Raw genomic sequence first — 16,421 nt, 5'->3', positions numbered from 1 at the left:
TAGGAAGCACCTGGCTGTGTGCACTCGGTCTCCAGGAAGATATTGGGGGGAGAAGTGCCGCCAGTCCCTCTTGCTGGTGTTTGAAATTAACGTTTGATGATGTTCTTCTAAGGAGCAGTGAGGGAGGTGGTTCCAGCCTGGCACAGGGAGGGAAGAGCAGGGAGCATGCGGGCCGTCAACAGGAAAGTGGATCTCAGAGGCCAGTCTGTTCCTGGGATTTTCTCCCAGCATCCTGTGCTTTGGGGAGGGAGACAGGGAAGAAAGAGGAATTGGAGGCCGAGTGGGTGGGGAGCCTTGACTTCTGTTTTTACCATAGCAAGTGAGCCGCCCAGTTTAGCTGCGTGTTGACCCGTTGCATGAGACAAAGAGGGATCTTACAGGTTCTCAGTCAGCCCTTCCTCCAACAAGTCCTCCCTGGAGCCTGGCAGAGCCAGCAAGGGAGTTTAGAGGTCTGGATTTGAGGTCAGCTCCGTTTGCACAGGGTCTCGGGTGGGTCCACTGGCTCTTCTGCAGAGCCTATGGCCGTGGCTCCCACATTGTTAAGGCTGCTTCCTGCTCGGCTCCTGGGCACCAGCAGACCTGAGGGCCAGGCTGGGCCTCCAAAGCACTTGCAGGGGGGCTAGCATCCTGAGGTTGCTAGGGAACCACAGCCACTCCTCTGAGCACCTGAACTCTGATTGGCCATCTTCTGTATCTTGACATGAAAAAAAAAAAAAAACAACGTGCAGAAGCAAATTTATTCCAAGCTGAGAGTTTGCTGGGTAAAACCTTGGTGCAGAAGGCAGTAATGAGACAAAGGGGGCCCCTTCTCAGAAGAAGCAAGGGCTTGTGCAGAGTGGGGTGGGGAGACTGGGCTGGATGTCTGGGGTCGGGGGCAGGTGGCCTCGCACAGCCGGCTTCTGTCTGATCCTGGGCGTGAGGGACCGGCCGGGCCGAGGAGAGGGCAGGGAGGCACGCGGCCCCCAGGGCTCAGCAGTGCAGTGCGCAGACAGTGCTAGGGCTCAGTAGACACTTCTCTCAGAATCTTTAAAAACACACACAAGAACCAGCTGGAGGAGCTAGTCATCCTGGAGCGATCTCCACGCTTCCCAGGGCAGGTCTGAAAGCTTTCCAGAGTGAATGGACACAGAGTTGGCCCCACTCACCACGCCGGTGTCAAGTGTGGCGCACAGAACGTCTCCACACGGGGCAGGGAGGGCCGCAGTCACATCCTGGCCGGTGCCAACATCTTGGGGCTCGGGGCATTTGCTTCCTCTAAAGTTCATTAGCAAATGATGGTTGTGCACCCTCTGGACTGGGGCCCAGCTGCCCACATGCATGGGACACACACTCAGTCGGAGACTTGGCCATGGGCCTGAGTGCTCCAGAGGAGAGGGTCAGACTGCCTGGGCCAGAAAGGGCTGGGGGTGGAGGGCTGGGCCGGAGGGCAGGAAACATGGAGGATGTGCAGAGGGGTTTTGCCTGAGATGATGCATGTGCAAGAGGGCTTCGGTGCATGAAGAGTGTGGCATGTTTGGGAAAGGGTGGGAGGGCTCTCTGAAGCTTGAAGGGGCATGCTGAGGGGGTGGGAGGGCGGGAGGTGAGGCTGTCAGCATGGGAAAGTGGGACCAAGAAGAATGGGCTCCAGAGTTGGGATGGGACTAGAACCTCAGGTTCTAAAGTGCCGGAAGCCTTCACTGTGGCTAAATCCTGATTTTCAGCACCCGAGGGCTTTTTTGTAGTGGTGAGGTTCTTTTTCTTATTCAGCGAATACTTATTGAGAGCTTTCTGTGCTTGAGACATCACCATGGGCCTGGGATACGACCTGCTGTGCCAAGACAGACAGAGTCCCCCATCCACGTCAGGCCTGTAACCACTGGCGAGTAAATGCTGAGATGAGCGATGACAAATGTGGCAGGTACTCTGATGGAGATCCTGAGAGACGCGAGATTAGGGAGCAGTCAGGGGAGGCCTCAGGGAGGAAGTGACCCCTGAAACCTGAGGAGCTGAGAGAAGCCTTCCAGGCAGAAGGGACAGCATGTGTAAAAGCCCCGAGGTGGGAGGAAGTGCAGGAGTTGAGAACACAGGCTGGCTGCATCTGGATGCTGGAAGGGGCTGCGGAGGTGTTGGCCTGTATTTCTTGGCATTTCATGCCTGTGAAATGAGGGCTGTTCCTTAGAGTCAGGCCCCATCCTCCTGCCCTGGGTGGGTACAGTGCTCACAATGAGTGCTGCCTCCCACCCACAGAGGCCCCAAGGCTCAAAACCCACTCCATTAGTCACACCACTTGTCTGACTGTCACCTGTGCCCCTAGAGACGTAGAGAATCCAAGGTAAGTTCACTTTTCTTTTACCACACCTGGCTATCTGGCCTGGCCTCCCTAGTTCACTTTCTCTCTCTCTCTAATGAGTGAGTACATCAGCAGGACTCCGGCCTACACACCCTGACAGAGACTGGAGGGTCAGCCCTCTGTACAGGCCCTCAACTGTGGACGGTCCCATAGTGTCCTGGGTGGGGCACGTCCCCGCACAGATTGACTCCTTCAGGCCAGTGTCAGCCGACAGCACAGGTGGGGGACAAGGACCTCGCCTGTGATCACAGGGCCTCAGCTAGGCTTAGAGCCCAATTCTGGGTCCTCACGCTCACTGCCACCCCCTTTAGGGAGATGTTCTTAGGGACGTGTCCCCCTTTAAGCATTTTGAGCAGATTGAGGTTTCCTCCTGATCTGGGGAAGAAAACTCCACTGAAGCTTCCTTGGAACTTTCAGGCCAACCAAACAAATGAATCATGAAATCCCTGGTGAGTCCGGGCTCTGCTGGTCGTGGGCTTCAACAGGCTGCTCTCTGTGTCAGCTCTTGAGGGAGACTGCCCCGGGCCTGGTCTGAGAACCAGTCCAGTCTCCCACCAGGGGCTGGGGAGTGGTAAACTTTTGGCTCACCCCTAGGCCTGTCTCCCTCAGAACGAGAAAGCAGTCAGAGCTGCGCTGGCCCTGGGCTGTCTGACCTCAGTGATGTAGCAGGTGTGTGTGTCTGAGGGGCTCCCCAAGCAGGGCTGGGGAATTCTGAACAGAGAAGGGACTGAAAGCTCCCGGAGCAGAGTCACCTGGGGCGGGCACGAGACGTGGCTCCTGGCTCCGGGGCTTTCCTGGGGTGGCCTCTGTTGTTGTTGAGGCACTCGGCTGTCGCTCTGCTGAGGAGGGCCCCTGGCTTTCCTAGTCCCCAGTATGGGCCTGGCCTAGTACACGTGTCTGTCAGGTGAACAGGCGGACTGTCTAAATTGCATTTTTTATTTTTGTTGTTGTTTGGTCACTCAGTCGTGTCTAACTCTTTATGTCCACATGGACTGCAGCACACCAGGCTTCCCTGTCCTTCACCATCTCCTGGAGTTTGCTCAAACTCACGTCCATCGAGTCGGTGATGCCATCCAGCCATCTCATCCTCTGTCGTCCCCTTCTCCTCCTGCCCCCAATCCCTCCCAGCATCAGGGTCTTTTCCAGTGAGTCGGCTTTTTCTTTTTAGGCAGTGGTAATTTGCATACACTGGCAGGAAATAATACAGAAGGATCCTGGTACCCGTTACCCGGTTTCCTTCAGTGATAAAATCTTGCAGACCTGTAGTCTGCTGTCATAGCCGGAATACTGACACAGATACAGCCCGGCGGTCTTACTCAGATTCCGCCGTCTTCACTTGTATCACCTGTGGTGCATTTCATCCACTGCTTTCATCACAAGTGCAGGTGCCTGTGTCCATCGGCACGGCCAAGATACACAGCTCCCACCAGTGAGCACATGCTGGGGTCTTCCCTGTCACCCTTTTATAACCAAGTCACTCCAGCCTCTTCCTCACTTTCTCCCCCTAGTCTCCGCACATCTGTTCCCATCTCTGTAATTAGGTCATTTCAGTAATGTTTTATAAATAGAATCACGTGCTCTGTAACTTTTGAGATAGCTTTTTCACGAGGCATGATTCACTTGAGATTCACCCAAGTGGTTGCTTACATCAGTGGTTCCTTTCTCTCGGTTGCTGAGTGGTCTCCCATGGTCTGGGTGCACCACAGCTGCTCACCCATTGAAGGACTTCCGGGTTGTTTCCAGTTTAGGCCTATATCACATACAGTTGCCTTGAACATACATGGCTAAGTTTTTTGTGAACGTGTTATCATTTCTGTGGGCTAGATGCCCAAGAGTGTGGTTATTGGGTTGTATGATATTTGCATGTTTGATTTTAAAAGAAACTGCCAGATTGTTTTCCAGGTGGTTGTATCATTTTACACTCCCACCAGCCATGTGCGAGTGATTCCATTTTCCCACATCCTCAGCAGCATTTGGTGTTGTCGCCGTTTCTCATTTTGGCCATTCTGGTGTTTGCACAGTGATGTCTCATGGGGCAGATGAATGGGTTCTCCTGTGCCTTGTCCACGGCCCTGGTGGCTCTGAGCCTCGTTTCGAGGGTTCCCACTGGGCCGTCACCATCACCTTGATTGGCAGCCCCTTGAAGGCCAGGCTTAAAGCCCCTCCTCTGGCTTTTGCTCCCTGTGGGCCTCACCTTGGTAGAGGCTGTTTCCGTCCTCACTGGGGAACGGACAGTTGGAGTTAAGATGCCAAGAAAAGCCACTGGATGTGACCCCACCCCTCAGAGGAAGTAGCTTCTGCTAGTTGACCAGCGTCTCCTGTTTCAGACCGAAAGTGGAGCCAGCCCTGGGCCAGGACCGGAACGGGACTCTGAGACCCTACTTCCCACCCAGGGCAGGTCTTAGTTCCCTGAGTCTTGCTGGAAATAGAGAGCCTGACTGGGTGCGATGAAGTCTTGGGGGAGGCAGACTGGTGTGTGGGGTTTTCACATAATGAGGTGGGGTGGTAGGGTGGGAATGGCACCCTGTGGGGAAGGATAACTGAGCCCTGAAGGATGCGCTGGTCTTTGACCAGACAGGGAGGGGGCCTCCGGCAGCGGAGCAGCGAGGGGAGGGAAGGTAGAGCAGGAAGGAAAGACCGAGAAGGGGGGTGGCAGGTCTCTGCACTTGAGGACAGGTGAGGTTAACCATTCTTGAACTGTCCTGACCACACCTCTGCTGTCACCATGTTTGCCCCAGCTGGATAATCCCTTTGTGTGGGACTAAGAGGCGGAGGGTGGTGTTGTTCCCTGTGGGCATCCCCCACTAGACTTGACCTTGGCTCAGCATGAGGATGGGCAGGGCTCAGGTCTGTCTGTCTTGGTCATGGCTGTGTCTGACCCCCATTCTCCTCCAGAAATCCTCACCGAGGCCAGAGCTAGGGTCGGGTCAGGTGGGGCCTCAGCCCTGAAAGGGACTCCAGAGGGCTGGCGGCTTCACCCCTCCCCTGCCTTCCTCTCACCCATCTGCAGGTTCATCATGCCTAGTGGCGTATAAGAAGACCCCGCCACCGGTCCCTCCACGCACCACGTCAAAGCCGTTCATCTCTGTCACAGTCCAGAGCAGCACCGAGTCTGCCCAGGACACCTACCTGGACAGCCAGGACCACAAGAGCGAAGTGACGAGCCAGTCTGGCCTGAGCAACTCCTCGGACAGCCTGGACAGCAGTACCCGCCCACCCAGCGTGACACGGGGCGGTGTTACCCCAGCCCCCGAGGCCCCCGAGCCACCCCCAAAACATGCAGCTCTGAAGAGCGAACAAGGGACGCTGACCAGCTCTGAATCCCACCCCGAGGCCATCCCCAAAAGGAAACTGTCATCTATAGGAATACAAGTAGGGGCCCCTTTCGCACTCTGTCCTCGGCCTGCACCGCGCACCTGCCTGCGTGTAATTACATCTGGCGGAGGCCCACTAGGTCTCCTGGGTCACGGTGGTTTGTCTGTTTTGGGGGGTCGGCCCCAAGTGGCCAAACCAAATTCCACCCATAAGCCATGCCTTCCTCGAGGTCGCCCGAACGTGGTGTGGGCCGTGCAGCTGTGGGCACGTGTCCCCGCTCCAGCGATGGGTTGTCCCGGTGAATGTAGTTACACTCAGCCAGCCATCTCCTGTCCACTGTTTGCCTGTCCTTTGTCTGTCTGTTCACTCCACCCTTTGCCCTGCCAGCCGACATGTGGGAGACAGGACTGGCCCGACAGTTCTCTGATCCAAGGTCAGCTCAGGTGCGGAGGCTGCAGCCCTGCCTGGTGGTGGGAGCAGCGTGGAGCATAGACGCCAAGGGCCGGGGGGACCAGGACCCAGGGCCCTGGAGCCTTGGGGGTTGCTCCAGGGGGACTTTGCCCAGAGCCTTCTCAGGCCTTGGGGACAGGTAGGTTGCTCAAGGTGCCAGGCCCACAACAGATTGAGAAGTGGGACGTTGGTCCTGACGCCTCCCTCCGCAAGAAACGATCCAGGCAGATAATTCCCTGGGACCGAGGGGCCAAAGCCAGGAGATGCCTCGGGAAGCCGGGCTCACAGCGCACTCGTGACCGCAGAGCACAGCAGGGCCGGGTGCGCTAGCTTCCCCCGCACTGCTGCGCGGTAGCATGATCTCATAGCAGTACTTGTGCTGTGAGCTGAGCAGGGGAAACCTGGGCCCCGCCTGGCGACTTTCAAGAGCTGTGCTACGTCCTTAATTAAGTAAAGCACGCTCCGGGCGGGGGTGGGGCGTGGGGAGGGCAGCTACAGTGGGCTGAGAGCTTGGGGATGGCAGAGCCCCTCCTAACCCAAATGGCGATCAAGGACATCCAGGTGGCGTGCATGGTGGCTTAGATCAGACAGGCTCTCCGTTTCCCCGGCCACCCCTGGCCAAGTGCACGACAAAGCACCAGAATTACAGAAGGAACATGGGACTCTAAGGAGGGCTGAATGGACCAGAGATGGCTCACTGGCCAGATGCTTGCACTTGCTTCTTGGGGAGGCAGAGTTTAGGCAGCTCTGGGCTACAGTTTCGCCACGGACACAAGAAAGTTGGCCGGGAGACTTGTTTTCTGGTCTCCTTCGTAAGAAGTTCAGCCCCTGGCTTGCACGTCACTCTGGAGGGATTCTGAGGGGTACAGAAAACAGCCTAGTCTTGGTTGGGCAGCCCCACCCTCTCTTTGGCCAAACCAGACGCTCTCATCTTTACAGAAGACCCGAGGGAGAGTTAGACTCACCCTGATTCTTTCACTCAGAGGCTCACACAGGGCTGCGAACTCTGGCTCTCGGGCCCATCTAGGCTTCTCCCTGTCGGATCACCCCACCCCCATCCAAGCTCTCCAAGCAGTTCCTGGGAGCCAGTGATGCCACGTCCCCTGAGCTGGCTATAGCTGAAGAAGACATGCAGTTACACCCTCCATGGTGGGGAGGTGCCAGGCACTCAGCCCCGTCCCAGGAAGCCTCTCTAGCCTCTGTGAAGCCAAGAGACCAGAGCTTCCAATTTCCAGTGACAGTCCCAGCAACCCTCGTCCCATCCCTTAGTTCCTCAAATTGCTCAAACGTGGGTTCTCCCTCATTCATGAGGGGTGATGGGGGGGCTGGCCTGGCTACTCTGTGGCCACATACCTCTGTCCCAGGAATGAAAGGTAGGCCCAGAGCATCCCTGGTATAGAGAGAGAGTGCAGGCCTTGCGCGTGGCCCTGGTCCTACTGCCCCCCCGGCCCACTTGGTGCTGAAGGTAACCTTAGCTGAGTGTGATCAAGGCCCAGGGATGGCGTCCCGTAGGGCCCAGGGACTGGGCCGGCTGTGGCCTTGGTGACAGCTTTCAAATCCAGAACTGCTGCCCAAGGTTTGCCCCTCGTGTGGCGCCCCCAGCCTGCCCTTCAGCTGCAGGGTTGGGGGAGTGACCTCTGCCTCGAGACAGCCCGGCTTCAACTACACCAGATAACGGCTGTGGCTTTGTGTGTGTGTGTTTTCTTTCTCTTTCGTTGTCCTTTTTTTTTTTTTCTTCTCTCTGATGCGTGTAAAGGAGAGGACTAGAAGGAACGGTTCCCACCTCTCGGAGGACAACGGACCCAAAGCGATCGATGTGATGGCACCCTCCTCAGAGTAGGGAAAGGCGGTCCTCTCCACCCCATCCCACCTCCTGCCCGCCTGCCCTCCCGCCTCCGCGCGAATGAGCAGTGCCCGGCTTCACCTGGTCCGGCCTCGGGCCCACGTGCAGTGTCCGCATGCCTCGTGTGCGTCTGTCCGCTCGTCCGTTTGCGTCGTCCCACTAATGTGAATTTCAGCAGCAAGTGTGGTGTTTGTTTTTTTATTTTTGTCTTTGTCCCCGTGCCGTGGCTGTCGTTGTCCTTCAATAAGGTTGACTGCATTCAGCCAGTGCCAAACGAGGAGCCCAGTCCCGCTACCAAATTCCAGTCCATCGGGGTTCAGGTAGAGGACGACTGGCGGTAAGTGGCACCGAGGTGGTGGCTGCCTCTCCCCTCTCCTCTCCCTCCCTCTGCTCTCACCTCTCCCGCGCCTCCTCCTCCTGCTCTCCCTAACCCACTTCTCCTTGCTGGATTTCTAAGAACCAAGCTGGGTTGGGGGTGCGGGCGGTGGTCCAGGCGTGGGAGGCTGGGCGGGCGGGGCGGCCGGGTGTGCTGATGAGCAAGGGTGAGCGCTTGCTCCGTGAGAGGAATCAGCCACGGGGACTGAGGCCGGGCGGAGTCACGGCCCAGCACCCCCAATGTTGGTGGGCTTCCTGGCCCCGCTGCAGTAAACAGGCAACCTTATGACCTTGTCCGTGTGTGCGTGTGCGGGCAGGGCGGGGGGCTGAGCTGAGAATGAGACGGGGCTGTGGGACCCGCTTCAGGCGCATGGTGAGCAGACGATGCATCCGTTTCTCTGTCTCCCGTGTGTCCGGGTCGGGGTGGCCTCTGGTCTCTGACCCTCTTGGTGACTCACCCTTTCCTGTCCCCACCCCTCCTCCACGCCGTTCCCTCCCTGCCCCCCACAGAAGCAGTGCCCCCTCTCACAGCATGTCCTCCCGACGGGACACCGACTCGGATACCCAGGATGCCAATGACTCAAGCTGTAAGTCCTCTGAGAAGAGCCTCCCAGACTGCACCCCGCACCCCAACTCCATCAGCATCGATGCCGGCCCCCGGCAGGCCCCCAAGATTGCCCAGATCAAGCGCAACCTCTCCTATGGAGACAACAGCGACCCTGCCTTGGAGGCGTCCTCGCTGCCCCCGCCCGACCCCTGGCTGGAGACCTCCTCCAGCTCCCCGGCAGAGCCCGCGCAGCCCGGGGCCTGCCGCCGGGACGGCTACTGGTTCCTGAAGCTGCTCCAGGCAGAAACGGAACGGCTGGAGGGCTGGTGCTGCCAGATGGACAAGGAGACCAAAGAGAACAACCTCTCTGAAGAAGGTGGGTACTGCGAGGCCGGCTGGCTGGGGCAGACTGTGGGGGTGCCAGCCCTAAGTCTCCAGGGTTCGGCACGGGGAGTCTCTTTAAGTTCTCTTCTTAGGCTCAGTTGTGAGCCCACCTCTTATTTTCATTCTTGCTTTTCTTCCTTCTATCCACCTACATAACCAGCCTTTTTCCAGAAAGAATTTACGTCAGCAGCTGCTAGTTGCATAGGCTGTGGGGTCAGCCGCCCCCGGGGTTAAATCCCAGCTCATTCCTTACTAGGGAAGTGACCTGGGCAGGTTTCTCTGAGCCTGTTTCCTTACCTGTAATGTGGAGATAGTCCTACCGTCTGATGTAGTAGTACTTGTTCAAGGTCTGATGAAGTACCAAGCACAGAAACTTGGCACTATAATTATACCTTCAGCAGTTCCTTATTGAGCACCTACTGTGTGCCAAGCATCAAGGATCTAACTGTGGGCTCAGCAGGTGTGAGGAACTGTGAATGGGTGAGACAGAAATCATCTACTTCCCCACTTAGGTTTATGTTTATACCATACCTGTTCCCAAAAATTCCCCTGAGAAATTAGTTCAAGAAAGATCTAGGAATATGTAGGGAGGCTGGAGTCACAGGTGGTTGATACAGGGAAGGGAAGCTCTGGCCTCCAGTTTGCTCCCCTCCACAGACCAGCCAGGAGGGACAGGTCCTTAGATTGTCCAGAAGGGACGAAGCATCCCACTAACCCCTGGTGGGCAGGGCCTGAGGAAGACACCCCTTGATGCTGCAGAGTCCCTGTTTCTACTGTCTCTAGGCCAGTTCCCAGCTTTGATGTCACAGCAGGGAACTGTTGTGAGGTATATACCTAATGACTTCTTACAATACTAGTATTTACAAAATCAGAGCAGCGGCATGGATCCTGAACTGCTTCTAATAGAAACCATCCAGCCCTCTGGCCTTCTTCCTCAGCCTTCCCCACCTTCAGCTCTCAACTGCTCTGTCTTCTGGTATCTACCTTCAATATTTCTTTCATTTTTTTTTTAAATGGGAATACCTTTCATTTCCTCTTAAGTTAGTCATCATCATGTATTGAAATCGGCTATAACAGTTCATATTTAGCTCTGTCACCTCCACTTCCTGTGCCCCACCCTCCATATATTACATCAGTTTGGGGTTAAAAAAACAACCAGTATTTCTGTTTACTGTGAGCATGTAAGTGATGTTCACTGCAGAGCCTTGTAGTATGATTTCATTGTCTGATACGTCTTGTTTTTCCTAAAAAGAATGGTTGCCTCCTCTTCTGTATACTTTGTTTTCTAAGCTCTTATTTGTAATTTTTTTCACATGCCCCACAAGATCTGCCAGCCCACCATCGACATTGTTTCCCAGGTGTGCAGACGTATCAGATCATCTCATAATCTCCTGTTTTCTCCCAGCGCCCTCTGTCCCCGGCTGTGGTCTGGCCAAGTTGCTATCTAGGCCTGCTACCTAGCTGCTGTCCGGAGACTTCCCTTTTCATCACCTGAGACTGCCCGTAGCTACTTTCCTGCTTTTTGGATCATGTGGTCTTCTGTTTTCCTGGGTTTAGTCCTTCACTTTACTGGAACACACCTTCAGTTGGAGATAAATTTTTGGAAACCACCATGTCTTTTTTCGGACCTCATATAGTTTGGCTGAGTGTAAAGTTGAAAATAATAAATACCCATTATTTTTATATAAATGTAGATATATATATATAATATTAAATAAAATTGAAAATAATTTTCCCTTAGAACCTTAAAGAGGCTGTATTATACTTAGCTTCCATTACTTGTGCTTAAAAAAAAAAAAATAAAGTGTGGATTTCCCTGGTGGTTCAGATGGTAAAGAATCTAACTGCAATGCAGAAGATGTGGGTTCAGCCCCAGGGTCGGGAAGATCCCCTGGAGAAGGAGATGGCAACCCCCTCCAGTTTTCTTTCCTGGATAATTCCATGGACAGAGGAGCCTGGAGGGCTACAGTCCATGGGATCACAAAACAGCTGGACACGACTGAGTAACTAAGACTTTCACTTTCACTTGTGCCTAAAAGTTTGAGGCCGATCCAGTTCTCAGTCCTTGGAAGCTGTTAAGTCTTCACTTCACCTCTTGTGAAGGTTCTAGATGCTGTGTCCTGGAATGGGTCTTTGCACCAGTGGTTAATAGGCCACTTGTATGTGTAGACTCAGACCTTTTGTTTCTGAGAAGTAGTCTTACATTAATTTTTAAAAAATAATTCCCTCACTTGTTTTGTTTTGTCTCTCTGAAACTGCTGTCACTCAGATGTTGGGTTTGCTGAGTTGATCCTGTCTCAGATCTTTTTTGTCTCTTTTTATTGTCTGTCTTTCTGGAAGGCTTTTTCTTTTTTTTTCCATGCTATAACAACTTTGAGATATAATTCACATGCCATAAAATTGACCCTTTTACAGTGTTACCATTAGTACAGTTAGTACACTCATAATGATGTGCAACCATCACTGCTGTCTGAATTCAGAACATCTTCATCACTCCAAAAGGAAACCCCATGACTATAAGCAGTCACCCTTCATCACCTCTGCCCCACTGTCTCTTAGCAACCACTAATTCTGTCTCTGCGGATTTGCCTATTCTGGACATTTATGCAAATTGAGTCATACAGTATGATCATGACAGGTCTTTTGTGTCTCACTTTTGCCTTTTTTTGCCACGTTTTGCAGGTTCATTCATGGTGTAGCATGTATCAGGTTTTCATTCCTTACCATGGAATAATACTCCATTTTATGGATATACTACATTTTATTTAAACATTTGTCTGTTGATGGACATTTGAATTGTTTCCACTTTTAGGCTAGTGTGAATAATGCTGCTGTGCACATTTGTCTACAAGTTTGTGTATATAACCAGAAGTGTAATTGCTGGGTCATATGGTTATTTCGTGTTTAACTTTTGGAGGAACCTGCTGAACTTCCATAATGACTGCTCCATTTATAACATTCCCACTAGCAGCACACCAGGGTTCTAATTTCCCCACCTCCTCACTTGAACTCCTGTAATTACTGCCCTTATGATTATAGCCATCACAGGGGGAAAGCAGTGCCTTGTTGTGACTTGGATTTGTGTTTCCACGGTGGCTAATAAAAGTGTATAGCATTTTTGCATATGCTACTTGTGTATCTTTTACTGGAGAAATCTATTGAGATTTGGAGGTTTTCCTGACTTCACTGTGTCCATCAAATGTTTATTAGAGCCATCCGTATAACAGCACTTTGTTACTCTGTTCCTTTTTAGTAACAGTTTTTCCTTGTTAAGTGGATAGAGTATCTTCTATCTTTCTAAGACCTACATATATATTTATTTAAGTTTTCACGTGTCTCTGTGTTCTCTCTGTTTCCTTTAGATGCTTCTTTCTATGTATCTTTTTCAGTTGGAATCTTTCTTGGAATGTCAAGTAATCTTTGGTTGTTTATTTATATTAAAAGTGAGCAACTAAAAAACAAACAAACAAACAAAAAAAGTGAGCAACTAACCCAGGAGCAGGAAGGGATGGAGTATAAGATTGCTGACTTTATTGTTAGCCTAGTAGTTCCTCTTGTTTTTTAATTTTATGATTTGATTTAAAATAGAACTTCAGAATTTCCTGGCAGTCCAGTGATTAGGACTTAGCACTTTCTCTGCTGTGTCCCAGGTTCAGTCCCTGATTGGGGAACTAAGAATCCCTCAGGCCATGTGGCATGGCCAAAAAATAAAATAAAACTTAATTTTAGAGTTAGCAAAAGCAAATTATATAAAAACAGCAAAAGTCATGGTAATATACTGGTGTGTTGGTAATATACAGTAATAGCATCAAAGATGAAAAAATAATTATTTAACCATCAGGATAAAAACTCTCTAATAGCAGGATAAAACTCATAACAGCAGATAAAACTATTATGAATAATGCCGCTGTGAACATTCATGTACAAGATTTTGTTTGACTACCTTCGTTCAAGTCTTTTGAGTATATAGCTGGGTGTGGAAGTGCTGGATCATGTGGTAATTCTTTAAATTTTTTTCATTTTGTTACTATGAAATATATGTAACACCTGCCATTTTAACCACTTTTAAGTGTAATGCAATGGCATTACTTATATTCACAATATTGTATATCACCAACATCTATTTCCAAAACTTTTATATCACCTCAAATTGAGATTCTGTACCTATTAAGCAATAGTTCCCCATTCCCCTCTGCACAGCCCCTGGTAACCTCTAATCTGCCTTCTGTCTCTATGAACTTCCCTATTCTAGATCGTTCATGTAAGTAGAATGATAGTGCTTGTCCTTTTGTGTCTGGCATGTTTTCAAGGTTCATCCACGTTGTAGCATATCGGAACTTCTTCCTTTTTATAGCTGAATAGTATATTCTACTGTATTTGAATATTGATACCACATTTGTTTGGTCCATTCACCTGTTGGTAGACATTTGGGTTTTTTCACCTTTTAGCTACTATGAATAATGCTGCGGTGAACACTGGATATAAGAATCTGTTTCATTCCAATTTTCAGTTCTTTTGAGTTTAAACCCAGAAGTGGAATTGCTGGGTCACATGGTAATTCTGTGTCTGGCTTTTTGCTGCTACTGCTGCTGCTAAGTCGCTTCAGTCGAGTCTGACTCTGTGCGACCCCATAGATGGCAGCCCACCAGGCTCCCTCGTCCCTGGGATTCTCCAGGCAAGAACACTGGAGTGGGTTGCCATTGCCTTCTCCAATGCATGAAAGTGAAAAGTGAAAGTGAAGTCTCTCAGTCGTGTCCAACTCCTAGCGACCCCATGGACTTCAGCCTACCAGGCTCCTCTGTCCATGGGATATTCCAGGCAAGAGTACTGGAGTGGGGTGCCATCTCCTTCTCCGTAGCTTTTTGAGGAATCGCCAAACTGTTTTCCACAGCAGTTGCACCACTTTACATTCCCACCAGCAATGCATAAGGGTTCCAGTTTCACTATATTTTTGCTAACACTTGTTATTCCATCTTTTGAAAAAAAAATTATAACCATCCTAGTAGGTATAAAGTAGTATCTTGTCATTTTGATTTGCATTTCCCTAATGACTGATAGAATTGATCCTTTTCAACTGTGGTGTTGGAGAAGACTCCTGAGAGTCCCTTGGACTGCAAGGAGATCAGCCCTGGGTGTTCTTTGGAGGGAATGATGCTAAAGCTGAAACTCCAGTACTTTGGCCACCTCATTCGAAGACTTGACTCAATGGAAAAGACTCTGATGCTGGGAGGGATTGGGGGCAGGAGGAAAAGGGGACGACAGAGGATGAGATGGCTGGATGGCATCACCGACTCGATGGATGTGGGTTTGAGTGAAATCCGGGAGTTGGTGATGGACAGGGAGGCCTGGCGTGCTGCGATTCATGGGGTTGCAAACAGTCGAACACAACTGAGCGACTGAACTGAACTGAATGACTGATACTAAGCATCTTTTCGTGTTCTTATTGGTCATTTGTATATCTTTGGAGAAATATCTAATTCAAATAATCTCTTTAATGGGGCTGTTTGTCTTTTTGTGGTTGAATTTAGGAGATCTTTACATATTCTGGATAATAGGCCCTTGTCAGATATATGATTTATAAATATTTTCTTCCATTTTGTAGGTTGTCTTTTCATTTTCTTCATAGTGTCCTTTGATGTGCAAAAGTTTTTAATTCTGATAAAATCCAATTTATCTATTTTTCTTTTATTGCTGTGCTTCTGTTTTTTTTTTAATTATGAATATATATTAATTTAATAAAAATTAAAATTAGGACAGGGACTTCCCTGGTGGTCCAGTGGTGAAGAATCCACCTTCCAATGCAGGGGACTCAAGTCTGATCCCTGGTCTAGGAACTAAGATCCCACATGCCACAGGGCAACTAAGCCCACACCCTGCAATTAGAGAAGCCCACGAGCTGCAGTGACAACCCAGCACAACTAAAACAAAACAAAAAAAGTTTTTTTTTTAATTGGGACAAAAAACAATGAGGCAGTGAGAGGTAACCAGCAGGTCTGTGGGCAGGGCCTTCTGAGAGGTAGGCTTGCAGACACCTCAGAATACTGGTTTCAAATAACAGTAAAAATCATGTCAGGATAACAAAGGAAGCCAGGTACTTAATATATAGTTACTAAAATAGTAAATAAGCCTGTGATGTGATAATATATGTACTTCTTTGTTAAGGCATGAAATAAACAGTCTTGCAGTCTGTCTGCTAAATTTTAAAGTAATGATGACAGCATTATTTCGAGATAACTGTAACCGCTGTAATGCGACGTGAAATTCTCTTTGATTTCTGTTGGTGACAGTGTGGCAGGGACTGCTGACCCTGAACCAAAGTATCTGTTGCCTATCTGAGTTTAAGGGCGTCCTGGTCCTTTCCTTAGAAGATCTTGAAACGTCAGTGTCTTTTCCCTGTACCCCTTCAGAATCTTCTTCAGAAAAGAATCCTCTAGTTTCTCCCTGGGGCCTGTGTCTGGTTGCTGGCATCCCAGATGCTAGGCAGCAGGAGGGCGCTCACAGACTATCATTCATTCCACGCCGTCCTCCACCGACCCTGCCTGGTAGCCTAGGGTTGGAGCACCTAGAGCAGCACTTTTAGTCAAAATATAATGTGAACCATGAACTTTAAATGTTCTAGGAACTGCATTTAGAAAGAAAAAAGAAATAGGTGAAGTTAATTTTAATACATTTATCTTATTCAGGATGTCCAAGTAGTAGTGTTTCAACATGTGTTCAACACAGAAAATTATTGAGGCGTTACATTACTTTCATACTAAATAAAGTCCAAAATAAATAAAGTCCAGTGCATACTTTATTGTCCATCTCAATCCAGACAAACCACATTGCAGCTGCTCACTTGCTTCATACGACCAGGAGCTGTCTATTAGACGGCACAGATGAGGAGAATAAGACTGGGGTTGAGGGGACTTCCCTGGTGGTCCAGTGGCTAAGACTCCACGGTCCCAATGCAGGGGCCCCCGGTTCGATCCCTGGTCAGGGACCTAGATCCCACATGCCACAACTAAAAGATCCTGCATGCCACAACTAAATATCCCACATACTGCAACCAAGACCCGGTGCAGCCAAATACAGTAAAAAAAAAAAAAAAAAAGCCTAAGGCGGAGGTGCAAAGGTACCTTAGTGACAAAGTGTTGGTGGAGTAGGTTAAACTTTCTGGCACTATTCTTAATTCTTTC

The 16,421-nt window shown here is 50.4% G+C and overlaps 1 protein-coding gene across 10 annotated transcripts in view; it reads left to right on the top strand.

Annotated features, from left to right (window-relative positions):
- The window catches only part of DLGAP4 (DLG associated protein 4), a 201,853-nt gene that overhangs the window by 162,280 nt on the left and 23,152 nt on the right, over window positions 1-16,421 (top strand). For 7 of the 10 annotated variants that reach the window (XM_027558628.1, XM_027558627.1, XM_027558625.1 and 4 more), the window contains 3 exons: window positions 5,340-5,701; window positions 8,186-8,274; window positions 8,823-9,235. In XM_027558628.1, the coding sequence (XP_027414429.1) occupies window positions 5,340-5,701; window positions 8,186-8,274; window positions 8,823-9,235 (864 nt within the window). Of the gene's footprint in view, window positions 1-4,761; window positions 4,802-5,339; window positions 5,702-7,850; window positions 7,931-8,185; window positions 8,275-8,822; window positions 9,236-16,421 lie in introns of those variants that run through there. The other 3 variants (XM_027558632.1, XM_027558626.1, XM_027558635.1) reach the window with 3 other exon arrangements.

This window comes from Bos indicus x Bos taurus, chromosome 13 (genome assembly GCF_003369695.1).
Source record: "Bos indicus x Bos taurus breed Angus x Brahman F1 hybrid chromosome 13, Bos_hybrid_MaternalHap_v2.0, whole genome shotgun sequence".
Taxonomy (NCBI): Eukaryota; Metazoa; Chordata; class Mammalia; order Artiodactyla; family Bovidae; genus Bos; species Bos indicus x Bos taurus.
Note: the sequence above shows the minus strand (reverse complement) of the source record. Positions and strands in the feature narration are given on the sequence as shown.